Below are 26493 nucleotides of genomic sequence, written 5' to 3' on the forward strand. Positions count from 1 at the left end.
AGACATTTGTATATGTGTCGGAAAATAAAATAAAAAACAAGAAAGCAAAAAACAAACTCCTTAGTATAGTCCCTTCTACCCAGAGCATAATCTTTTTGTTAAGTTTACTACTTCTTGAGTATATTTAAGGAGTACAAAGGGATGATCTGATATACATATACACAGTGAGATGGGAATTACTCGTGTAACGTCGGTTGCTTTTTGAAGAAGCTTAGACTAAGTCATCCCGCATGGTTCTTCCTCCTCCTCTGACAGCCTGCGTGTCTACTGAGTATGAGCCCTTGTTGGGAAATTTTCTGGAAAATGAGAGATCCTTTCTCATCTTTGCGGTATGCTTTATAATGAACCGAGCCCTTTATGGGTGTCACCATCTCCTTTGGATCTCTCAGCAGCCCTTAGCTGTAGGGCAAGGCTGGGGAGGGGTCCTTGCCTCTGGGGAGAGGAAACTGGGTTAAAGAGCAGCAAAGAGGCTCTTGTATTTTTCTAACGAGTTAATTAGAATTCTCCCCTTAAATTTTTTTTTTTTTTGCTCGCCATGTTTTAGCATAGTATTTGGCACAGAATCCTCCCCCCTCCTACCTTTAATCCTCACTCTGAATCTTGCATGTCTGAATAGACAGAAACTTCTAACGTGACTCTAAAATACAGTGAAAAAAATAAATTTTAGAGATCCAAATTAGAGGAAAAGTCAGAATTCCAGGTGCGCCCTGAATAGCTTTTGACATGTGGCCGCTGTGGTCTTGCGGCGGCGGCTACTTTACAATACGGCCCCAGCTAAAGAGCAGCTGGCAGATTAAAGCAAACATTTAAAAGCTTTTATAGGTATGAATGTTTTTAAGGGTCTTTCATATACCTCTTTCTCTCCTTTTCTTTCTTCCTTCGCCCTTCTCCCAAACTAGACATTTTTTTGTTCATTTTGACTGACTTCCCGTTATCAAACATAATACCCATGGCAAAAGGGGACATGATGAGTTTTGACGTTGAAATGCCTAAGAAATAATACGTGGGGTGTTTTCCTTAGCTCCCTTTACAAAATTTTATTTTTCTGTGAGGAGAAGGCTTTTCAGCCACGGTATGTCCTGTCCTTTTATCCTGATCTTGTTTCCACAGGCAAGTTTCAGGGCAGCTCCTGTGTAGTAAATACTTCAGGGTTAAAATCAAGGTAGAGACGGAGATTATGCTTGTGGGAAGTGCAGATGAGCACAGGTTTTGTTGTTTTCCACTTTTCATTGGTTTTGTCCTCGTTCTGTTTTTCTCCATGTGGCAGGTTTTGCTGTCTGATCTGGGGAGAGGGTGACATGGTCTCAGCCAGAGGGAGCGTCCGGCTCGGCGGTTTCCTTCTGGGGATGGCACCCTGTCTAGGAAGGGTGGTTTTATTTCCTTAGACTGTTTATATCCGCCGTTTATGCAGTCACAGATTGTGGATGGGAAACAGGCTCTTTTGGAATAAAAAAATCCCCCAAGACCAAATGCTCTCTGTCTCCTACACCGGCTCCCTAATAGCTGCCATGTGTGAGCGGGTACGGATTATGGCGTTACCTTCTGGGGAAGCCGGGGGAACTGTCTCTTGGAAGCCTTGGAACACATTTTGTCTCCCAAGTCCAAAAAGTACATCCTAGGGAATGAGCCCACACTGACAGCAGGTCAGAGGGCACAGTCACAGGCCATCATGTGCAGGATCGAGGACCAGGCTGTGAGGTGGGCAGCTGGCAGGGGGCTCCACAGTGACAGGGACCGTTGAGCGTGGCGCTTCTGGACTTAGGGGCTAGCGGTGTCAGCTCAGGAATGTTGGGGTCTGAGACTCGAATAACATTTGATACATGTTCTCCTTCAGTTCTTGGGATGTGAATTATAGTTGGGGCGTACTTTTTGTTTCTATGCATGCTAATAATTTGAGAGTGTTGCTCTGAGAATTGTGCCGTCTTGGAAAACTGGTTATAGTGTTTCAGGGGTTTCAAAACTGACAGGCAATTGGTGGACCTGTGTGGTGTTTTATACTCCATTTCCCCCGGCTGAGCGGGAAGGGTAGAGACGAGCTGGGGTGTCGGGAGTGCTGTTCCTCATGCGGGACCTCGACAGCAGCCCCAGGTCAGTACCAGGCGGGTTTCTCCAGTTTGCTTGTGCAAACAGGAACATTCAGCTAAGGTCAGTCTGTCTGTCCATCCATTAGGTACTTTATTCAGGAGATAAGAAAAAAAGGCTCATTTCTTCTGAGAAATCTTCTGGCTTTCTTAGTGTTCTTGCGGTGTCAGCTCCCGTGGTTGCCTGTGTGTAGACGCGTCTCTCCGGGGACTGCCGCGCCTCCTCCTTCCAGCTGCTGTGTTTCAGTACATTTCTGCATTCTCCCTCGGCTTGGGTTGTGGGTGTTTTTCTTTCTTAAGATGTTTTTAGGCTTTGGTTTGGTAATATAATCAACAGAAGAAATATTGTAGTTTCCATTCCATGATAGATCCGTCTACTGAAACATCATGTTGTGTATAGAAAGATAAGTAATTTTTCTTTTTTTTGTAGAGACAGAGTCTCACTTTATGGCCCTTGGTAGAGTGCCGTGGCCTCACACAGCTCACAACAACCTCCAAGTCCTGGGCTTAAGCGATTCTCTTGCCTCAGCCTCCCGAGTAGCTGGGACTACAGGCGCCCGCCACAACGCTGGCTATTTTTTGGTTGCAGTTTGGCCGGGGCCGGGTTTGAACCCGCCACCCTCGGTATATGGGGCCGGCGCCTTACGGTCTGAGCCATAGGCGCCGCCCAGAAAGATAAGTAATTTTTACTTGTCAATTAAAAGAAGTAAAATTAAAAGGAGAGACATTGGTGTTAAAGACCATAAGTGCAGTTTTTATTGATTATTAGAGATATTATCCCTTAAAAAATTCTCTCAAAGCCCATTTTATGAATTGAGGAACATGGTTTCAAATTAAAACAACTTAGTCTTAGAATGTTTGCTTTAAATGATACTTTTAGTAATGGTGACTTTTTCAATTTCAACCATATGAATATATAAATATATATGCACGCACACATTTATCTACAGGAATATACACACATGTGTTTATTTAAATTCATACGCCTGTTTTAATTAAAACTGCACAAAAACCTAACACTGATAAAATAGAACCTGCCTTTGTGGCGTGGTCAGTCTTCCATTTACCCCCGAGGATGAGAGAAGATTTAGGTAGAATATCTGGAGATTTCTGGTAAAAAGGAAATATACTTTCCCCTTGTTGCATGGGGATTTATGGCACAATTTTGCCTCCTAGATGTTCTTTCTCTCGAGTGTCTCTTGCGTGTCTGTCAGTGTGGGGAGACAGGGCCTTGTGGTGAAGAGAAGGATTTCTTTAGCACCATGCTGCTGTACTTCTGAGTGGAAATGCCCATTCCAAACAAATGAGGGTGGAAAGATACTGTGCGTCCCCAGTCAGCAGAGCTCTGTCCTGAACCTGCGACATCTTCAGACCATCTGTCAGTATCTCAAACCCCCAGTCTGAACACTGATCTGTAAACATTTTTAGTTTAAACCAATTTGCCTCCTGCATCCAAAGTCAAAGTTTAAAGAATTAAAGTTAAAAGTGAATATTCTTTTAAGAAAACATGTCAAGGTTTGCTCTTCTATGCCTAGAAAAACATCTGGGCAGTTATTTTCTTTGAGCAAAAATGATCCTATGTACAGCAGTCATTGAAGAATAATTGAATGGTGGTACCACTAATCCCCCTTCCTGCTTTTAGTCTCTGTAAATAAGGAAATATATACCTTTTAAAAGAAATGTCAGACATCCCAAATTAAAAAGTGGTGGTTAGGGTGGTGCCTGTGGCTCAGTGAGTAGGGTGCTGGCCCCATATACCAAGGGTTGTGAGTTTGAACCCAGCCCTGGTCAAACTGCAAAACGAAAAAATAAAAAATAATAAAAAAAAAATAAAAAAAAAAAAAGTGGTGGTTAATTTAGGGGCGGTTTTAGGGGCATATCCAGACTTTTTCCACCTAGAGTTGCCTAGAGTATTACTCTAGATTATTACTTTCCATACGCACTTTAGTATGTGTGATGATTTTAAGTTTTCTGCACAATTTTTAGTTCATAGAATGCTTAAAGGTCAAGGTTTGTAATTTTGAAGGTTTTTTTCCTTTTGTGATATTGGGGTTAGGTGTGGAGTCCAAAGGCGTGTGTCAAAGAAGATGGATTTTTAAAGGATTGACACTGAATTCTCAATACCAAATCCTTCTCTGTGCTGTCGGGAGGGAAGCAGATGAGATGACCTCTTTCGTCCCTACCAGGACTGCACAGGATTTATGCTGTTCTCTAGAAAGCAATTAGTTTAAAAGAAAAACTTAAAAAAAGTTTTTTTTAAGTTCCTTTAAATGCATTCTTTTCTAAGAATTTGTTAGTCATTCCTGCCATCTTTCAACTTATCCTGGAACAAATTGAAGTCATTGATAGGTAAGTATTCATAGTTCATTTGAGAACAGCGAAAGAATGTTTTCCTATCTGTTTTCTTTTTTTCTAATTTCAGAGTAAACACCAAATTAATTTTACTGTTAATTTAAGAATTACCAATGCAATATATAATGGCCTCAAATTTACAAAGAAGTTGTGTTTTCTAAGTTTGTGTGCTAAATTGTCAGTTTAAAAACTTGGTTCCTGGCGGCACCTGTGGCTCAAGGAGTAGGGTGCCGGTCCCATATGCCGGAGGTGGTGGGTTCAAACCCAGCCCCGGCCAAAAATCACAAAAAAAAACAAAAAAAAAACCCAACTTGGTTCCTTATTATTTATGACAATTAGGCTTTCTTACCAGCTCACATGTGTTCTCATGTTCCATAATGCATTAAACATTAGAATCCCCTTTTATGGGACCATTTCTGTGTCAGATCCTGGCTTGGTAGACCATGAACTCAGTGGGAACAATTGAATAGCTCTTTCTGTTTCTCTAGTGGGCTGATCAGAATATAATGGCTGTGTGTCAGACATGGCCCCAAACTGTCATGTTGGACACCTGGTGATACCGTGGTAGCATGTACTCAGGAGAGTTAATGAATCTGCTCTGGTCCATTAGCACTTTTCTTATATTTAAGAAAACATTCTTTCTTCCTTTAAAGTAACTGTTGAACTGTACACTCAAGTAAAAGAAAACCTTTTGTAGAAAATTTCAAATGTACAAAAGCAGACAGAATAAAGCCGTGGATGTGCCTTTGTGTACTCCACACTCCCCTTCACAGTTACACATTTCTGAACAATCTAATTCCTTCTATCCCTACCCACTTCTCTGTATTTTGAAGCAAATCCTAAGTATCGTACTGAATCTCTCATCTGTGAATATTTTAGTATATGTCTCTAAAAAATAAGAGTTCTGTTTAAAAACATAATCACAATACCACTGACACATCTAAAATAAGACACGTCATCTTATAATCTCATTTCAGCCAGCCTCAGTTTCAACCAGACATATGTAAAGATGGACTGTGTTATCCATGTATCGTGTATATAAGCATACTGATTCCATTGTAAAAAAAAAATCGAGAAAGCAGCCACTAATATTGTGAATTTTCTGGGGAAATTGATCTAGAAAGTTGATTTTTATGTTTCTTTTGAATGCTATATATTTTAGCCCCTGTTCTGAGGGTATTCAGCACATAACCATTTGTGATAACACGCAGACCAACCCCTGAAATCCGGGGTTTTGTTCTGACTCTGGCTTTTTCAGAACTAAACCTGAGTTTCTTGCCCTCTCTTCTGCACTCTCAGCTCTGCGCTGGGTTAGCAGGGACGGTATTGATTTTTGCTCCGTATGCTTTCGGTTCGGGTTGATGTTTAGCCTTTGACCCAGCCACTTTCTTACAATAAACAGTTTGTTGATGAGAGCAGCTGCTTGGCAGATTGTTTCCAGATTGTTCTCTCATGGCCAGGGACATGGTGCACCTTACGGAGAAGCTGGCTTGAGGCTGAAGGCTTCTACTTCTTATCCTCTCTGCCTTTGAAGCCAACTGTCAGCCTCTGATCATTCTTCTGTTTACATGTAGTGAAATGGTGTGAATCTGTGGCATTGGAAATCAGGCCTTACAATCTTGAATTTTTTATTCTCTGAATGAATGGTAGCAGCATTTTCCAGAAGTTTCTGCCATTTGGAGCAATTCCTTACATGACAGTAAGAATTCCTGGCATTTGGTATGTAGAAGTCAGGATACCGTGGGGTGGGGTGCTGTCTTGCAAAGTGGACAAGCTGTGCTTTATTTTGTGCAAGAATCTATGCTCCTTGAATATTTAGAAGTTTTCTACAAAGTTAAGGAATGAGATTACTTGGAAACTAGGCAAGTAATTATTATCTGCCTGTGACTCAAACCCTTTTAAAACAAATTCTCTCTCTTTTTTTCTACTTTTCTAAGAGTGTGCTCTCATTTTTTTTTTTCTTTTCTTTTTCTTTTTTAATGTAAGAGACGGGTCATCTCATGACTTGGTGATTTATATGGCACAAAGGCACACCGTAGTTTGGATTTTTGCTGCTTCCCCAGTCACCCCCAGCTGTTACCTAGAATGGCCTGTCTGCTTGCAGTGACCTTCATTAAGAAGGGAAGGTCAGAGCTTTTCAGCATCAGAGCCAACACTTTTTACCAAACTGGCCACCAGGGGCTGCTGTCAGAATGGTGAGGCTGAGCTCACCTCCCTAGAGGCAAGTTTACTTTCGCTGCAACCAGTAAATTTTGTTAAGCTACCAATCCTGGTTTCAAAACTCAGGTCTCACTACACAGCCTCCAGTCACCAAGCATACTCACGGCTGTAGCCCTTCCAGCCAGGTATGACATAGGACCTGGACAAAATTCAAGACCTAAGATTAAGACTTGTGTGTTTTTCATTTGGTGCCAACAAGCTGTTATTAATACACTGATTCCACATACTGAGCAGCTTCATGAAATGTGCTGGGGTTTGTACTCGGGGAAAGTATGTCCTGCATTTGGCCTGTTCAAGATCCGGACCTCAGGAGGCACGGCTCCGTGACGGTGGAAATCTGTGGTTTTTCAGGAAGGCGTTTTGCCGCAGCGTGGCCTCAGCAGTCCTGCCCCAGTGCAGACTACACAGAGCTTGCCCAGACGCAGCGAAGATGTGAAAAGCTCAAGGTGTTCCTCATTGTCATTTTGCTTGAAGGTTTCTTGCATCTTTGGTGATTCCAAGATTAACAGCAGAACAAAAATATACAGCTAATGTAGGAGCTGGCTGGGCCCTTAGAAAGCGCTTCCGGAGTAAATCCCTTCATTTCTTGTCAATTTTTTTACTTAAGAAAAAAAAAGAAAACTGAAGAAAAGCTTAAAGACTACGACACCAATCTCATAAACCCCATGTAGCCTTCACATGGATTTATCACGAGTTAACATTTTGCCACATTTTCCTGTTGAAGAGGGTCTTTTTTTCTTTTTTTTTTAAAGATGCATAGGTTGCTGCTTTTAGGTAAAACATAAAGCACTGTGAGTTATTAGAGGGGGAGGGAGGCTTTGACATCTTTGCTTCCAGGAGCTGTCAAGAGAGTGAAGCTAGTTTCTTCGTGTTCCTCTTCATATTTCCTTTATCTGGTTGTTGTTGTTGTTTTTTTTTTTTTTTTTTGGAGACAGGGTCTAGCTCTGTTGCTTAGGCCACAACAGTTCAGTGGTATTATCATAGTAGCTCACTCTCAAACTCCTGGGCTCAAGTGATGCTCCTGCCTCAGGCTTCTGAGTAGCTGGGACACACAGTGCTGCCCCTGGTTAATTTTTTGGTAGAAACTGAGTCTTGACTCTTGCTCAGGCTAGTCTTGAACTCCTGGCCTCAAGCATTCTTCCTGCTCTGGCCTCCCAGAGGATTGTAGGCGTAAGCCACTGTGCCTGGCATGTTCTGTTTATCTGAAATAAACCCAGCAGGCTCCTGGTCTGTGATGGCTCTGTGTGACCGGTCATCACCATACCAGGTGGAGGGGTGTATTCCATCCTCACATGAGCCAAAGGCACACATGTATAAAGTTCTTAGCAGAGTAAGAGATTTAAGAAGTCTTAAATTATGGAGCATAAAAAATTTTAGATGCTGTGAAGATAAATAGTTGATCTTTTATGTCCAACAAAAGGATTCTGATCCCAAACTAGGAAAATTCCCCTAATATCCATGTCATGGATATAGGATTAAATTTTTTTCTTTCAATTTCCTAACCCAAGTATTGTGACTTGGCACCTTAAATTTGGTCATTTCCATAAGCATTTTTTTTTTTTTGAGATAGAGCCTCAAGCTGTCATCCTGGGTAGAGTGCCCTGGCATCACAGCTCACAACAACCTCCCTCTCCTGGGCTCAAGCAATTCTCCTGCCTCTGCCTCCCAAATAGCTGGGACTACAGGTGCCTGCCACAACGCCTAGCTATTGTAGCCGTCATTGTTGTTTGGTGGGCCTGGGCTGGATTTGAACCTACCAGCTCAGGTGTATGTGGCTGGCGCCTTAGCCACTTGAGTCACAGGCGCTGAGCCTCCATAAAAATTTATTTTAACCTGTAATCCTGCCTGTAATCCCAGCTACTCGGGAGGCTGAGGCAAGAGAATCGCTTCGGCCCAGGAGTTGGAGGTTGCTGTGAGCTGGGTGAGGCCACGGCACTCTACCGAGGGCCATGAAGTGAAACTCTGTCTCTACAAAAAGAAAAAAAAAAAGAATTTATTTTAAATGGTTTAAATACTGTACAAACGCTGTTGTTGTATTTGTGTAAATATATGTTTGCCCCATTAAACTGTAACACAAGATCATTTGAAGGCAAGGACCATATGTTGTTAATCTTCGTCTCCCTTTCCCGGTATTTTACTTATAGCAGACATTTAGTAAGCGCGTTTTGTTTGAACACTTACAAAGTGTTTTGGGTTTTCCTGCTAATGTGTTGTGAGCAGCTTCCCTGGCTTCTGTGCCCTGGGAGAGCCCCAAGAGGTCTCAGGGACAGGCCGGCAGTAAACAGCCCACCCATCCTGGGCGGCTTGCGGGGCAGCCCGGTTCTTTATTCAGACAGGCTGGATGTCCCCTGACAGCCCATTACTAAATAGTTTGGAAGAATCAGCTGTGGATGTGTGGCGGAAACTGACAAGATGGGGTTTTAGGGAAAAGCTGGAGTTGTTTTGTGTGTTATCAGATGTGTTAGGAGCTATCCTAGGGACGCAGCGGGCAGTCAGCCGCTCCATCGGGACTTTCTAAAATGGAGACTTCGTAGACCATGTCCTTGGTGTGCTTGGGTGTAGATCTGCCTGCTCCCCACACGCTCAGGCAGTGCCAGGAGCCTCTCCACGCTGACCCCCCAGGGCCCTGTCATGTGCTGCTGTTGCCTGGTGTTGTCTGAATTTTCCAGAGTGTCATGGTGACAGCCAGTGGGACTGATGAATCTTTGCTAAGATCAGGGCCTAGAGGACTAGGCTCGCTGCCCTCTCTCTGCCGCCCTCCTCCTATTAGACAAATTCCGTCTTTTCTGGTAACATGTATTTTTTTTTTTTTTTTATTGAGGATTCATTGAGGGTACAAGAAACCAGGGTAACATGTATTTTTAAATTCTGGAATCCTAGACATGATGTTAAAATTTCAACTGAAAATTAAACATTGGAGGCTAAATGTTTATTCTTGAATCTGATTTGACCTAAAGGGATGTTCTCTTTTTCTCTTTGTGAAAATGAAGGGACCTAGAGGCCAATGTTCAGCCTCAGGGCAGGCGGAGCAGAGCTATGACCCCATTATACACCCAGGTCCCCTGCACCCATAGCTAAGCATGGTGGATCCTGGGGACACACTCAATCAGAAGGGAGAGGCGGGGTTGGCGGTCACAACAGCATGTGTAGCAGCCAGAATGGGCCACCTCTGGGCGTATGGGCCTGGGCTGCCCACTGGTACCCTGGGCTCCACGGAGCCCCCACGTCCCTGCTCTGTCAGCAGCCTGTTTGTGTCGGACTCAGAAGAATGGTGGCGTCTTACACAGCCAGGCTTAATGAAGGCCCCAGAGACTTCTGCGGATGTGGATTCCACGCCTGCCAGCCCAGAGAGTGGAAGTCCGAGCCTCCCTTTGCAGAGTAAAGCCGCCCTCTCTGCCTTAGAGCCGCCGAGCTTTCTCTTTGGTCTGTGTGCGTGCAGAATAGATTTTGCCTCTACAATGAGCCTATTTGGCCCAGTGGAGGTGTGATGCCTATAAAACCAGCCTTGTTAGAAATGACTTATTCATTCCCCCTCTTTTACTGTTCCACTCGAGCCTTTTGTGGTCTTCGCTAGTTGGCAGGTAACAAAAAAATGCAGTAAATCTGGGGCCTTTCAGCCTCTGAGCCTGAGCTATCATTTTACATAATAAAAGGAAGACAGTTTAACAGACGTTTATTGAGTGCCTACTGTGTGTCCCAGGCTTTGGGGATCTAGAAATAACTGCGACAAATTTGGCCCTGGAGGAACTCATATTCTTGGGATTTAGATAGCTGATGACGTCTGTAGTAAATCCTTTGGAGTTGCAGAATTACCATTCCAGGTTTGGCATAGCCATTAGGATAAGGACGTGTAGAAATTCATTCTGTTTCTGGGAATGAGTCCGTGTCATGCCTCAGGGCTGGAGTGTGAGGGGGAGCTGCCTGAGCAGTGTCCGCTTCCCAGCCAGCGCTCTGCAGCTAGCGTGCTCCTGGCAGGTGTGTTGGCCCATGCACAGTTCACCCCTTGTTCTCTGCCTGGTTGGTGTGTTCTGGGCCCCTGTTAGTGGTTCTTTTGTTTCGCTTCTTCAGCCTCCTCGCTGGTCCCAGGTGCTTCACCATCCCTTGCTCTGATTCTCCCTACTCTGCCCACAGGCCTGTGAAAAGTCTTTGGTCAAACCCTCCTAAACAGGCCAGGTCTTTGCTGTTGAAACTGGATAGTGGGGAAATGATGAGACCTTTGTCTCTTTGTGAATATGTCTCTAATAGCCTTGTCTAGGTAGACACAGTTAGCCATTGGTACATCCAAGGCTCAAATTTGAGTTTCTCTGACCAAATCCTTTACTCCCTCCCTTGCCCACTCCTCTTCTCCCTTCCACCCCCTCCACAGTTCCCAACTGGGCACAGCAATTTGATATCTGTTTTGTAGTTACATATTATACCAAGTTTGTATCTTTGTGATGGAGTCAGCATTTTGATTGCAGTAAATAGGCATTTCCCAGATTGCTTCATTTGGGTTAGGTAGGTCTCCTTGCTGGGGACTGTGGGATAGGCGTTAGAGCAAGAACGTGGGAGCCAGACAGATTTGGTTTCATGCGTTCAGGTTCCAACCCTGCAACTTACTGCCTCGATGCTGTCTGCACCCAGGTCCTCTCCCATGGGTGGTGCTGATAACACAGAGCCGTTAAGTGGTGAGCATCGGGCATCCTGGGTCCAAAGCGCCCGGGGCAGTCTTGGTGTGAAGTGGGTGTGCACCAGACGGTAGTGTCCACATTATTGCTGTAGGTGAGGGGGACAGGTAAACAGAACTTAAAGATTATTCAGCAAGAGAAATTGACAGTCACTTCTCTGTCTTGGAGGAAAGTCACTTTATTTTATTTTATTTTATTTTTTTATTAAATCATAGCTGTGTACATTGATATGATCATGGGGCATATTCACTAGCTTTATAGACCGTTTACCAAGTTTCACATATACCCTTGTAAGATGCACCGCTGGTGTAATCCCACCAATCCCCTTCCCTTTACCCACCTCCCCCCTCCCTCCCCTCCCTTTGGAGGAAAGTCACTTTGGAAAACACTTTGGTTCTCAGAAGTCTCTTGAATGGCCTCTTCTGGTGACACTGAAGCAGAGCAGGGAGGACTGTGAGGAGGCACCGTGAGACCCCTGAGTGTCTGCATAGGTTGCCCTTGCATTCCCCTGCGAGGGCTAGTTATGGAGAGGGAGGGGGTAATTGCACAGAGGACAGGGGCTTCTTGGGGGTTAAGGAGTGAGACCTTCACCCCTTTCTCTCTCCCTTAATAAAGTATATGTAAAATAAATTTGGTATTTTAACCATCTTTAAGTGTGTAACTCAGTGACTTAAATGACACAGTGTTGTGCAACCATCCTCACTATTTCCAAACTTTTTTTTTTGGAGACAGTTTCACTTTGTCACCCTCGGTAGAGTGCTGTGACATTACAGCTTATAGCAACCTCATACTGTGGGCTCGAGTGATTCTCTTGCCTCAGTCTCCCGAGTAGCTGGGATACACACCCACAACTAGCCGCCACACACCCAGCTATTTTTAGAGATGGGGTCTCGCTCTGACTCAGGCTGGTCTTGAACTCGTGAGCTTAAGGCAATCCACCCGTCTCAGCCTCCTGGAGTGCTGGGATTACAGGTGTGAGCCACCTCACCCGGCCTATTTCTAAAACTTTTTAATCCTCCTGAACACAAACTCTTATCCATTAATCGGTAACTCCCCATTTCCCCCTGCCCCCAGCTCCCAGTAACCTCTGTCCTTCTTTCCGTTCTCATGAATTTGCCTATGCTAGGTATCGCATGCAGGTGGAGTCAGACCGTGTTTGTCTTTTTATGTCTGGCTTATTTCCTTTAGCATAATGTTTTCAAGGTCCAGCCTTGTCATACCATGTATCATGACTTTTCCTTTTTTTTTAGCTGAATAATATTTCATTAAATGTATTTGCTACATTTTGTTTTCTTCTTATTTATATGTTTATTTATTTAAAAATTTAAAATAAAAAAAGATTCAGAGGTACAATTTGAATTCTGTTACATGTATATTGTATGGGGGCATAGTCTGGGCTTCTGGTGTCCCTGTCACCCGCCTAGTGTACATTGTACCCCATAGGAAGTTATCATCCCTCTTGTCTCCAGTGTTCGTTACGTCACTCTGCGTGCCCTTGTGTGGCCATGGTTTAGCTCCCACTTAGAGATGAGGACATGTGGCATTCATTTTTCCATGCCGTGTTTTGTTAATCCATTCAGCTATTGATGGCCTCTCTGTTATTGACGATTTTGGCTTTTGTGAATAATGCTTCCATGAACTTTGGCACACAAGTATCTGTTTGAGTCCCTGCTCTCAGTTCTTCTGGGTATATACCTGGGAGTGGAATTGCTGCATTTATTAATTCTCTGTTTAACATTTGGAGGAACTAGCAAAATGGACCCCTTCTATCTGATGGTGTCACTAGACCTACTCTGGTGAATTAGGATGGACCAAATTGGAAGAAAGCATCACCAAGGGCCCCACAGGTGAACTGGCTGCATTAGTGCTAGGCTCAGTCCTTGGGCTGAGATGAGTGTTCCGAAACCCAGATGCCCATGGGGGCCGGGAGAGCTGGCAGAACGCAGTTGGAGAGCATTCCCCGTGGAGTGACACCAGCCACATGGGAAAGAGTTGCTCCTTCTTCAAAAGAAGCAGGGAAGTTGATGTGAAATATCTCAATTTTTAATTATCGTAACTAGTTCAAAATGGGTGGGCCACATAAACTGCATCTCTGGGTTCCTTCTTGCTCATGGATGTTTTATAGTGACAGTTGGCCTTGCCTGGAGGTTTATGGAGATGGACTGGTTTGGTCAAGGTGTGTCAGTGAAAGCTGGAAGTCCCTCTGGGTCCGTTCACTTTGGCGTGACAGGGCTTGGGACTGGTGGCTGAACAGGTGAGGGGAAGCAGTAAGCAGGTGCCTCTGGAACCCAAGCTGGAGTGCAGTGCCAGGCAGCGAAGAACCTGGGTAAGTAAGGTGAGGGTTGGTTAAACCGTACAGGAACCCGTGTGGCTGGGACAGAAACATCCGTGTAGGGGACCAGGCAGGTGAGGAAGTGCGCACACCTCTGTAGAGTGTTGTCTCCAACCTGCCTGAGCCTTTGCTTTGCTGGAATGGTGCTCAGAGTAAAAAGTCTACCTCAAGGGCTGCTGAAAGAGCAATTCTTGCCTTAAGTGAGCACAGGACAAAAACGTTATTTCAGCTTTCTAACTTTTGATTATAAAGTTCTGCTGTGCTGTGTGCCTTTGTCATGTGATTGAAGACATAGGAATATGAAATTGCCTGGAAATATTTTGTGTGTAAAACACCAATAGCAAGAAATGGGCTGTCTCATGGAAATTCTGTAAGATTAGGAAAAGTATTTGCTTCTGTTTCCTTGAAAGTGTTTAAGAATGAGACACCCATGAAAGGCGATTGCGTGCTTTGTCTTTGATGAGTCATTTTCTGATTTACTCATTTCTGGTTGCCTGGCAACTTACAATGTTATGACTGAAGCACAACTAATTGAATTATTTGCAACAAGGCAAATGTGTCTCTGAGGTAGAAAACCTTTATAGGCTAAGATCGGTTGTTTGGTGTTTCTTGCGAAAAGGAGCTCCAAAAAACAAATGGAAATTGTAATTAATATTTTAAATCCAATGGGAATCTTGTTAGATGGGTAAATTCAGCAGATAAAACAAGTAACTTTAGGAAGGGCTCTAAGTGACGTGACTTGGTGTATTGTGGTCTCTGGTTTTTTTTTTTTTTTTTTGTAGAGACAGAGTCTCACTTTATGGCCCTCGGTAGAGTGCCGTGGCCTCACACGGCTCACAGCAACCTCCAACTCCTGGGCTTAAGCGATTCTCTTGCCTCAGCCTCCCGAGCAGCTGGGACTACAGGCGCCCGCCACAACGCCCGGCTATTTTTTGGTTGCAGTTTGGCCGGGGTCGGGTTTGAACCCGCCACCCTCGGTATATGGGGCTGGTGCCTTACCGACTGAGCCACAGGCACCGCCCCAGTGGTCTCTGGTTTTAAGTTACACTCTCTGTCCGTAGTAGACATTACAAGATGTTCACCAGCCATCGAGTGGCCACTTCTGTGAATCTGCATAGAAGCATGTTCAACCAGAAGTGGAGATTGATGTTATTTTGGAGATTAATGAAGTCTTATGGGCTTTAGTTGTTGTTCAGTGTTACGTGGTCTTGTTATTTGCTTTTATAAAAATCTATTTAGATGTGATTCATAGTCAAGAAAACCGAACTGTATACCCATTTCTAGTATCCCACAAGTTTCCTTTGTTACCTTCTCAATCAATTCTTTTCCACTCTTCTACCCCTAAGCCCAGACTCAGGCAATCTCTGATCTACTTTCTGTCACTAGAGATTACTAGATGGGTCTTTTCTGAAATTTCGTCTAAATGGATCATATATTCATGTACACAGTATACTCTTTTGTGTTTTTTAATCAGCATTATGTTTTTGAGATTTACCCATGATGTTGGTATGTGGCTAGTTCATCTCGTTCCTTGCTGAGTCATGTCCCCTTGTATGGATATGCTGTGATTTATTTGTCCATTCACTTGTCAGTGGACATTGGGGTTGTTTGCATTTTTTGGCTATTATGAGTAAAGCTGCTGTGGGCCTTCATATATAAGACTTGGTGTGGACATGTGTTTTTATTTCTATTGGGTAAATATCTAGGAGCATAATTTCTAGGCAATATGAGAAATATCTGTTTAATTTGCTAAGAAAATGTCAAAACTTTTTTTTTCAGAATTGTTCTGTTATTTTACATCAGTCAGGTATGACAGATTCAGTACTTTGTGTATTTTCCAACACTTGATATTATCAGAATTAAAAATTTTAACCATTTGAGTGGGTATATAGTGGTGTTTCATGGTGTTTTGTTTTTTTTTTTCATTGTGGTTTTAATTTGCATTTCCCTGGTGACAAATGATGCCGAGCATTTTTCATCTCTTAATGGCTATCTGGTGGTTTATTTGGGTGGAATTGTTTGTATTCTTATAATTTTAAGAGTCTTTTTAATATTTTATATACAAGTCCTTTGTCTGATGTGTGTATTAAGAACAGTTTCTCCCAGTATTTTGTCTTTTCAGTTTTTAAAATATTTTCAAAATATTAAGGGGATACAAATGTTTGGTTTGGTTACCTAGTTTGAATCAGGGTATCTTTTTTTTTTTTTTTAGTTGTTGGCAGTTCACTGATTGTACAAGAAACCAGTTTGAATCAGGGTGTCTTTTTACTTACCATAGAGCAGTAGTTCTTTTTTTTTTGCAGTTTTTGGCCGGGGCCGGGTTTGAACCCGTCATCTCCGGTATATGGGGCCGGCGCTCTACTCCTTCGAGCTACAGGTGCCACCCCAAGAGCATCAGTTCTCAATGTAATTAATTTTTATCATTTATTTCCTTTTACGGTTCGTGCTGCTTTTGTTTCATCTACAAAAACTTTACCTGTCCGAAGGTCAGAAAGATCTTCTTCTATACTTTATTTTAGAAGTTTCATAGTTTTATATTTAGGTCTAGGATTAACTTCAAGTTAATTTTTGTATACCTGTGAAATAAGTGTCAAAGTTTTATTTTTTTGCATATAGATGCCCAGTTGTTTCAGCATCATATACTGACAAAAGAAGAGATTATTTTTCAAGTGAATTACTTTGGCACTTTTGTCAAAAATCAATCAAACCTATACTGTGTGTATGACCTATTTCTGGATTTATTCTGTTCCAATGATCTGCACGTCTGTACCTCACGGTCTTCATTAATGCTGTTTTATATTAAGACTTATAATCAAGTAATGTAAAATTTCCAGCTTTTTTCTTTTTTTTCTTCTGAAAGTCATTTTGGCCATTCTGAGTATTTTTTATTTTTGTATAAATTTTAGAATCAGCTTGTTGATTTCTATAAAATAAAAAAGCCAGCTGGGATTTTGATTGTGATTACACATAGATTAATTTGAAGCATTACCATCTTAACAGTATTGTCTTCTGGTACATGAAATTGTTTATCTTTTCAGTCATTTATAGCTTCTTTAATTTTCAATTTAGGAGTGTTTTGTGGCTTTCAGCATGAAGGTCTGGCACCTATTTTGTTTAACATATCCCTAAATATTTCAAATCAATTGATGCCATTGATAATAGTATTTGAAAATAGCTTAATCTCCAAATATTTATTGCTAGTATATAGAAATATACCCAATTTTTGGATATTGACCTTGTATCCTGCAACCTTGCTGAATCATTTACTAGTTCTAGTATTTTTTTGGTAGATTCCTTGGGATTTTCATGTTGTATGTAGAATTTTCCAAAAAGAAACAAAGATATATTCACCTTTCTTGAGAATGACTGGGTTTTCTTAGTGCTATGTCTTGACCCCAGAAGGTGTGACACGCACCAAGGCCCCGCTCCCCCCTCCTTCCTTCTCTCTTTATTGAGAATTTTTATTCTGTCCCGGGATATTGATGGAGTGAGGAGAAGGTGTAGGGGGAGCCTAAAGTTTCTCCCGTGTACTCAGTTTAAATTTGTGGCTTGGAATTACATTTGACTGTGATGATTATAAATATTCAGGAAAATCATGGGTGGTAAATGGTTATATTTCTTAAGAGATTTCTGATTTTATTTGTTATCTTTTAGATTCTTTTAATTCTGAGTAATTTACTTGGTTCTGAGTAAGTCCTGAGAGATTATGTGAAAGAGGAATAAGGAAAGAAAAATAAAAAACAAACAAGTACCTTGCTTTCATCTGTTTTAATTTATTTTACAAATTTATGCATCTGAGTATTGTTTTCAGAAACAAATAATTTGGAATATTACTTTAGTTATTAGTAGACATAACAATGATATAATTTCTTGAGACTCTGGCTCCCAACTTGTATGTGGATAAAAATAGGTGATAAATACAGAATATTATCTGAGTGAAAGGCACACTTAGGGATATAAATTTGACTTCATCCGTATAAAAACGAAATATGTAAACAAAACACGTAGCCCCTACCATTCTGGAAAAAAAAAAAAGAATAGGTGATTAAGTTTGGCAGGTGGAGTTGACCTACTTTGGCAAAGGGAAGTATCTATTTGAATAGTTTGAATTTTCTTAGCACTTGTCATACTCTGCTACTCTGCTGTAGTTATGTGTGTGTGTGTCATAGTATGACTATCTGTCATAGTCTGTTTTCTGTTGGTGTAACAGAATACCAGAGACTGGGTTATATATAAAGAATGGAGGTTTGACCAGGTGTGGTGGCTCACACCTGTAAGCCCAGCACTCTGGGAGGCTAACACCAAAGGACCTCAGGAGTTACAGGCAAAGTCTGAGTAAGAACAAGACCCTGCCTCTACTAAACATAGAAAAAATTAGCCCGTCATTGCCTGGCACCTGTAGTCCCAGCTACCCAGGAGGCTGAAGCAGGAGGATCTCTTGCATCTAGGAGTTTGAAGTTGCTGTGAGCTAGGTTGACACCATGTCACTCTAGCCTGGGTAACAGAGTGAGACTGTTTCAAAAAAGAAAAAATGAATAGAGGTTTATTTAGCTCCTAGTTCTGGAGGCTAAAAAGTCCGGAAGCTTGATACCAGCATCTGGCAAGGACCTCATTGCTACATTATACATGGTGGGAGGAGAGAGAATGTCCCCACAGGTCTCTCTTCCTCTTCTTCTAAAGCCACCAGTCCCGTCCTAGGCACCCCACCCTGATGACCTCATCTAGTCCTAACGACCTCCCTAAGGCCCCACCTCCACATACTATCCATTTGTGAATCTGAGTTCTCAGCACGTGAAATTTGGGGGACATTTGCAAACCACAGCAACATCGGTCCTTCCTCCTCTCTTTGCCCTGAAGTTCTGTTTTTGAGACACAGAGAGTACGCCGTGTGTATTTCTTAAATGAGTGCCACATCGACGGCCGGTCTGGGTGATTTACTTTAGAGGAGACTGCTGCTTTGTTCCTCTTCTGAAAGTCGACTTGGTCCTAGCTGTTTCCTCTCCATTTCATCCCAGTTTTCATCAACTTTCAGTGGGGAATCCCTGTTCCTATTACGCCTGATGAACAACCTCTTAGCTCTCCGCTTTAGTTAATGAAAACTGGAGTTAGTTAATAGTTTCATCTATTTGCTCTGTTTTGGGGGTTTGACCTATCCACCTCTTTAGCCTGCGTGGTACCCTGGGGACATCCAGCTGTCCCAGGGAAAGTGATGGAAATTCACACCTGTGCATTTCATGCCTCAAGGGCATTGACCAGAGTTTTAGGAGCAGAGTTGGTTGTAACAAAAGGCCAGATTTGAGGTTTGGGGGTCACTTTTGTGTGTTATGTATTCGTTCATTCTTTCTTCTTCCAATAGAGTACGTATCAAAGAAATAATGGTGAACATGGAATATTCTGTTTGAAATTCACGTTGGTATTCTGAGGACCAAGTGAGTGCTATCATGGGAGCAGCTGTAACTTCTGGTAGCTCACTTGAAGTAGGCTTCTTCCAACTGCTTTTCTGCTTTCTGTTCAAGCAGGATCCCGTTATTTTGCTGTGCTCTTCAGGGGCTGTGTACCTTTCTCTGGTGCTGCCTGAACCTGTTCGGTCGTGGGGTGCTGCTCTCACTGTGAAGGCCATGAGGGACCCTCTGCATTTATCATCCGTTTCCAGCAGGGCGTCCGTTGCAGCCAGTAGGTCCGAGCCACTGCGTCGTGTACGCCCTCTGCTCGCTGCCTTCTCTGTGTCTAGCTGACTGTGGCTGGATCAAAACACAGCATCATGCCGACTGCTCACACTCAGTTCAGACTTGCTGAACTTCAGCAGACCCAGGCGCTTCCAGCTGCTCACACTGTTCTCCCTTCTGCATTTATTTTCTCACTCTGGTCCTCCCTCCTCAAACTTCCCACCCCTTCATCCTCTTGTCTCTTAGCCAATGATCTTGCTTGCTATTTTTTGAGAAACTAGAAGCATCAGCAGACGACTTCTACCAGCTCCCTGCATGTGGACTCCCAACTCCCTGCGGCCTTGGAGCAGGGCAGTAGCTTCGAAGGTCAATTACCAGGGCTGTCCTCTGTGGCTGTGTGGCCAGCAGGGACAAGGGAGGGTGGGGACCCAGTGGGGTCATAAGCCTGGATATCCCCAGGGGGATGTGACCTACATTCATCCTTGTGGACGAACCAGCTGTGCTTCTGAGGCCATCTTTCTGCTCACGCCCTAGGTGCCCACCCTCCCCTCATTCACGGGGTCTTCTCTCTGGGGGACTATTCATGTCAGCGTGCTGCTCTCCCATTTAAAGGAAATGAGACCCGTTTGAACTCCATCTCTTCCTCTGACCACTGACCCACTCCCTCCTTTCACCGTAGAGGAAGCATGGCCAGAGCTTTGTCCTTGGAGTGGGTGGTTCCTTTTGCCGTTCTCCTCACGTCTTGGTGAAACTGCCTTTGACCATCCGAGTCCACACCAGCGCTGCCTCTTGGTCCGCTAAGCTGCTTCTTGGCAGAAAGAGGTTTCTGCTACACAGTCCAGTCGTCATCTTCCTGTCTTCAAAGCTGTACTCACAGCACTCCCGGGACACCCGCCCAACCTCACATGCACTTAACTTTCTCTTGCCCTCTTGGTCTCCTTTGCAGATGCTCCTAGTCTCCCTGGTACCCTACCTCTAACCCTGTGTTGGTGGTTGCATTGAGCCCCTTGAAAAGATAATGTTGAAACCCTAATCCCTCGGAACCTGTGAATAGGATGTTATTGGGAGATTGGGTCTTTGCAGGTGTCATCAAGTTTAGAGGAGGTCATTAGCGTGAGTCCCCTAGTCCAGTGTGACTGGTGTCATTAGAAGATGGGCAGAGACACAGGCAGGGACAGAGAGAGGAGAACGCCTTGTGACCATGGCAGTAGAGAGGGGGCAATGCGTCCATGAGCCCTGGAGTGCCAGGGAGTGCCGGCAATACCAGGGGCTGGGAGGCTTGGGCCTTCTGAGGAAGCGGGCCCTGCTCACACCTTGATTTCTGACTTTGGCTTCCTGAAGTGTGAAAGAATAAATTTAGGTGGTTTCACCCACATAATTTGTGAGACTGTGATAGCCCTAGGGAATGAATAATGCCCTTCGTGTTCTCTTTTTATCTACGGTCACTGTCTCACGAATCTCATCTGCTCTCTTGGCTTCACATTATCATCTATAATCTGACACATTAATTAATTTTTTTCTTGAAACCTGTGTATCTTGCGGTAGAGGATTTCTAACAGGTATCTCAAATGTAATCACCGGCCTCTTCCTCGCCAAACCTGATCTTCTTGTGGGATTTGCAGTGGTAACGCTGACCTTCCAGGAGTGTAGCCGGACCTCTTGGGCTCGTTTTTGAGTCTCCCTTTCCTAACATCCCAAATATCCCTTATTAGAAAATCCTGTAGCCTCTACTTCAGAGTGTAATGAGAATCCTGTCTCTTCTCTCCATGTCCCCTGCATGCTGACACAGGCAGTGATCTCACTCCTGGGTCACTTACATGACTTTTTTCTCAGCTTTCACTCACTTGCTCCCTTCCAGCCCACTCTCAGCACAGTCAGTGGGGTGACCTGGCTGTGATGACAGTCCTATCATTCCACCCCCTTCCTCAGAGCCCACTGGGGTTCCCTGTTGCTCCTCGAGTGACAGCCCGGCCCCCACTGTGGCCTTTGAGGCCTTCGAGGCCTCCCCAATGGTGGAGGCCTCCCTGTCCACCTCTCTGGTCACAGTTCTCTCGTCCTCCCCTCGCTCACTGCTTTTCTTGCTGTGCCCTGATTACGTTCTTTCCCTCTTTGAGCCTCTGTACTTGCTCTTCCTGCAAATCCCTTCATATAAATAAATATAAATGACATAATTACATTCATACTGTGGTGCCCTCCCTCACTTCTTCCAGGTCTTTCCTTAATGTCACCTTCCTGTAGGGCTTTTCTGCCTGATCTGAAGTGGCTTGCTCCAACACTTCTTGTCTCTCTTGTCTGCTTAATTATTCCTCCTTCACAGGCATTACTGTCTAACATTCTATATATTGTGCTTATTTTTTTTTCCGACTCCCACACTAGGGTAGAAACCCTCTGAAGGCAGGAGTTTTGGCCCCTTCTTCACTGCTTAGTCCTCAGAGCCGACAGCAATGCCTGCATAGGGAGACTTCCAGCAGTATTTATTGAATGGGAGCCTGAAAGAATAGGTTGCCAATATATTTTAGTTCAAGTTATTTTTATAATAGCTATGTTCATTTCACCACTTGTGTTTTTTAGTTATAATAGTTCTCAAACATGGAAAAGAATGGAGAAGTGTAACAAATACCCCAAATAGCCATCACATATATTTAACAATTTTTAACATCTTGCCTTATTTGCTTTATGTATTTTGGGAGTAAGTTACCAATGTTTCGACATAAATACATTTCTAAAAATTAAGGATGTTTTTCTTTATCACCACAGTACCCTTATTAAAACTGAAAATAATTCCTTTTGTTATCTGTCCTGTCCATATTCAGGTATCTCAAGATTTCCTGAGCATCCTTTCCAGGTTTCCTAATTGTCCTTTCCAGCTAATTTATTCAAATCAGAATCCAATAAAAAAAAAATCACTGGCTGCATTTTATTACATTTTTATGTCCCTTCCAATCTAGACCAGGTCCCTTCCCCACCGCTGCACCCCACACCCTCCATGACCCTGACTTGTTTAAGATTCCAGCCCAGCTGTCCTGCACAATGGATTTCTTTTGATCACTTCCTTCTGAAGTCACTTAACTTGTTCTTTTCTCCTCTGCATTCTCTGCAAACTGGAAATGAGTTTTCAAGGTTAATCAGTTGAATTAAGTTGAATTAAATTTCATCTTTGAAACTGCTTCAAAGATGCTCCTGCAGGGAGCTTTGGGACATACCCCAGGTGTGAACAGAGGGACCAGCTTTCTCTTTTGCACGAGGATGGCCTAAGATACTAGATCTGTGTTTACTGACACCAACATTTTAATATGGTCCTTCTGGGGACATGGCTTCCCTGAGCCCCCTTTCTGATGAGCCATTCTAGAGAAAGCCCTCTGAGGTCTGGGATGGGGCTGCTTCCTCCAGGTTTACTGTTTCCAGGGTGGGACAGGGAGCTCTGCATCTCTTCGAGATTCTGCCTTCCTCCCCATCCTTGTGACTGTGTAGGGGCAAATAGAAAGCAGCTGTGGGGTTGGGCTACCTGTTATTTTCCCTGTGTGAAAATAGTTTGTTTCTCCCTTGTTGGTGGCCAGGGTTCTTGTCTTTAGAAGAGTGAGGGGAGGTCTTCTGTGACCCGAGGCTAAGATGGGATGTTCTCGGATCTTGGCGCTTTGTGTTCTGTGCCTGTGTTCACCAGGGGTTTTTTGTGGGAATTTTTTCCCAGATAGGATAATGAATTTCTTTCTGGGGTAAAAGTATAAAGATAGGAGCTTTCTGTAAAGTGCACAGCTTTCTGTAACTAGAAAATTAGTTACTAACTCTAGAGCTGGGGGAGAGAATCTTGAGAATTTAGGACATAATGTAAGATAGAAAGTATAATAATGAACTTATTTCCTTGGATCCTGAACAGTTTATTTTTATGGCATAAGCATGCTTAGTTGGCTCATTACCATAGTGTGTGATAGTTTAGGTGCATGGGGGATGTTAACCTAACTTTTATTGGTCATGAATTAGGATGTGCTCATATTATTAAAATGGCATTTTAAGGAATATAATATAATGCTAAATGACAAACTTTTCATTCTTTTCTTTATGATACAGGAAATCTGGGATCCTCTTATGCAGTGGCTGGGGAAGCATGTGGGTCCTGAAGGAGTAATAAAATCCAGCAAGCTCTCTCTTAAATTTGTTTCATCCCGCACATCTGAGATAGAAATAACCCCGTCTTTTATACCTGTGATTACTGACACGGAGACCTTCTCATCAGAAAATTTTAACTTGGAAATATATCGGCAAAATCTGCAGACGAAGCGATTTGGAAAAATAATTCTGTTTGCTGAAGTGACCCCCACGACAATGAGTCTGCTGGACGGGTGAGTTCTGATCAGGCCCCCTCTACACCTGCTGGGGGGAACCCTGTTAGGGTAATTACTCTCTCTAATATCAAGGGAGGGGGTGGAGTTGCAGAGTAATACATTTGAACAAACCAATTAGCAAGGTAGAAGTAATCTCCTCTCCTAGAGGAGTTAAAATGTAGGATGAGAAGTTAAAGTTCTTTAATCAAAGATTTGTATTTTATGGAATGGCACTTTTTTTGTGCTTTGCATCTTGCTTCTTCGAATGTTCTTGGAAAAAATATGAAAAGTTTAAAGGGTGGCATAGCTCATGAAGTGGTGTCATTCCACTTTGGTGCTATTACTTGTAGTGTTTTGCAGGAGCAATAGAACAGCAAATTTGAATGACATGGAATCTGTGTTATTATTAATCGAAATAAGCTGGAATCTTGAATTTTAAAAACTATTTTCGTACATTCCTAACGTATTTTTTAGGCACTCTGTAACCCCATTCGGATGTTTGAAATTTTATTGCAGACTTCCTTTACGTTCCTTCTGATTTGTGGATATTGATTAAAGATTAAAATTGGCAAACTTTAAAAAAACTCCCCAATTTGTATTAATGAATGCTATTCTAGATTAAAAAGCCAAATTATAGGGGGAGGAAATAAGGAAATCATCTTCTTTCAACGTGGAACCAAAATTTACGGAATGAAAGAATCCCAAAATAAGTTCATAGTTTCTAGGCATTTCACGCATGCAACCGTTCGGTAGAGAGATGTATAATTCAGTGTATGAAAATGTTTTGGCCTTTGTTCTTAATAATAATTGCTGGAATTTAATAACATGTTGGTATAGAATGATGAGGTAACTGTAGCATTTTGTTGACTGTCATCAGAGTCATCAGAATGGCAGTCTGAGTGTGTGGAGGAACCACAGGCAGGGTCATGTAGGAGAATTGCCAGAGCCAGGGGGTGGGCTGGGAAGGGGATGGTGAGCCATGTTCACAGCCACTTCTCGTTTACTCTGTTAATTTTTGTTGTCATAGGTACTTTTTCTTCCCAGTTTTCCCTAATTCTCCTTCCTCTACTCTCTCCCAGGAGAGAAGGGGGTGGGACAGTCACAACTTGATTGCTACCAACCCCTGTGATGAGCCTCTGTTACTCAAGTGAAGACTTTACTGTATTGAAGGGATAACATGTGATTAACTACATTTTCTAAACAACAAACCCGATGTTATTTAATAAAAGCTTTTGGTAGGTGAAATTCAAATAGAAAAGTATGGGCACTTCCATACTGGTTTCATTGTTTCTGTGGATAACAATGAAGAGTATTTTGTGCTGGAAACATGGGATGTGGTCCTGGAGCTGGTGTCATGGGCAGTGTGTCAGCAAGAGGGCAGTGGGCGCTGGGAGAGAGCAGCCAGCCAAGGCTCTGTGTCCTCAGATGGCTGGGCTTCATGACATGCTGTCGAGCCTGTGTTTTAGGGCAACCCTTCCCCTGCAAAAAAAAAAAAAAACGGTAAATACATTGACTTAAAACTCTTGAATATCAGTAATTTCTTTTTTGATACTAAACTTTTTTATTAAAAAAATACTTTGCCTCAAGCAGCTTGGGTCTGCAGATGTATTTGACAGCACTTGAAGCAGTATAGCTGAGCTTGATGACATTAGACATGGAAACATTCAGAGGATTAAAAGTTATTGTTTTTGCATAAGAGAAAAATATTTCAGTCTTTTTGGAATCGTCTTCATTTGTCTTATCTGGTCTCTGCAGAGTGCAGAGAATGAAGTGGCTTTGATGATTAATCATTAATCCCTCTGCTTGGCACAGAGCTGATATTGAATGAATGTTTGTTGCTGGCATTAACTTATCATAGACATTCATTTTTTTAAAAGAGAGTCTCACTTTATCGCCCTTGGTAGAGTGCGGTGGCATCACAGCTCATGGCATCTCCAACTCCTGGGCTTAGGTGATTCTCTTGCCTCAGCCTCCCAAGTAGCTGGGACTACAGGCACCGGCCACAACACCTGGCTATTTTTTTTTGTTGCAGTTTGGCCCGGGCCAGCTTCGAACATGCCACTCTCAGTATATGGGGCTGGCGCCCTACTCACTGAGCCACAGGCGCTGCCTATCCTAGACGTTCTTCATCCCTCATTCATATGGGTTCCTTCCCAACACTATGGGGTAAAGTTACTCACAGAAACTTACTGTATTGGAAGAAGTTCCTGGCAGAACTTTTTTTAGGGGAAGGTATTGGGGAAGAAGTGAAGAGGTCCCCCTAGTGCAGAAAGGACCATGAGATAGAGAAATGAAACCCATGGCTTGTTATATGCAAGAATAAGACCAAACTAATACTATATTTGATCTCACATGAGCTGCCTTTATGGAAACGCTGTCTCTTGTGTGACTATAGTAATAGCTCTTGTGTATTGGAAGCTTTTCTCTTCCAGACGCCGCTTTTACGCTTTTTGCATGTAGCAACCAATTTCACACGTTACCTTTTAGTGCTTTGGGGTCGTTAACGGAACAGCATCAAATGCTAGTATTAAACCAGTGTGTAGAATGCCAGGCAGCAAGATTTACTGTGTGCAGAATTGTGCCTCTTTATGGATATTTATAAAAGACACGTGGTCTTTATATCACCTTCATGGACCAATTAGACCAGAAAGAATTTCCACAACCAGGGGTTGGGCCCTCCCGATGCCTTTTGCTCTCGTTGTAGGCATATGTCACTTCTGTGGCAGTCGAGGGGCTTGTTCCCAATGGGCTGGAGTAGAAGTGAAATTTAAATTAGATAAACGTCTTGCGTATAAGGTTTGTAAAGCCTTCTTTCCTCTCTCTGTACTCCTGCTGTCACAAGGCTTATCCCAGCTG

At 43.0% G+C, this 26493-nt stretch overlaps 1 protein-coding gene across 11 annotated transcripts in view; it reads left to right on the plus strand.

Annotated features, from left to right (window-relative positions):
* The window catches only part of HLCS (holocarboxylase synthetase), a 219862-nt gene that overhangs the window by 59515 nt on the left and 133854 nt on the right, over positions 1 to 26493 (plus strand). For all 11 annotated transcript variants that reach the window (XM_053564715.1, XM_053564709.1, XM_053564712.1 and 8 more), the window contains one exon: positions 23384 to 23655. In XM_053564715.1, the coding sequence (XP_053420690.1) occupies positions 23384 to 23655 (272 nt within the window). The remainder of the gene's footprint in view (positions 1 to 23383; positions 23656 to 26493) is intronic.

The sequence above is a fragment of the Nycticebus coucang genome, chromosome 16, assembly GCF_027406575.1.
Source record: "Nycticebus coucang isolate mNycCou1 chromosome 16, mNycCou1.pri, whole genome shotgun sequence".
NCBI classification, from domain to species: Eukaryota; Metazoa; Chordata; class Mammalia; order Primates; family Lorisidae; genus Nycticebus; species Nycticebus coucang.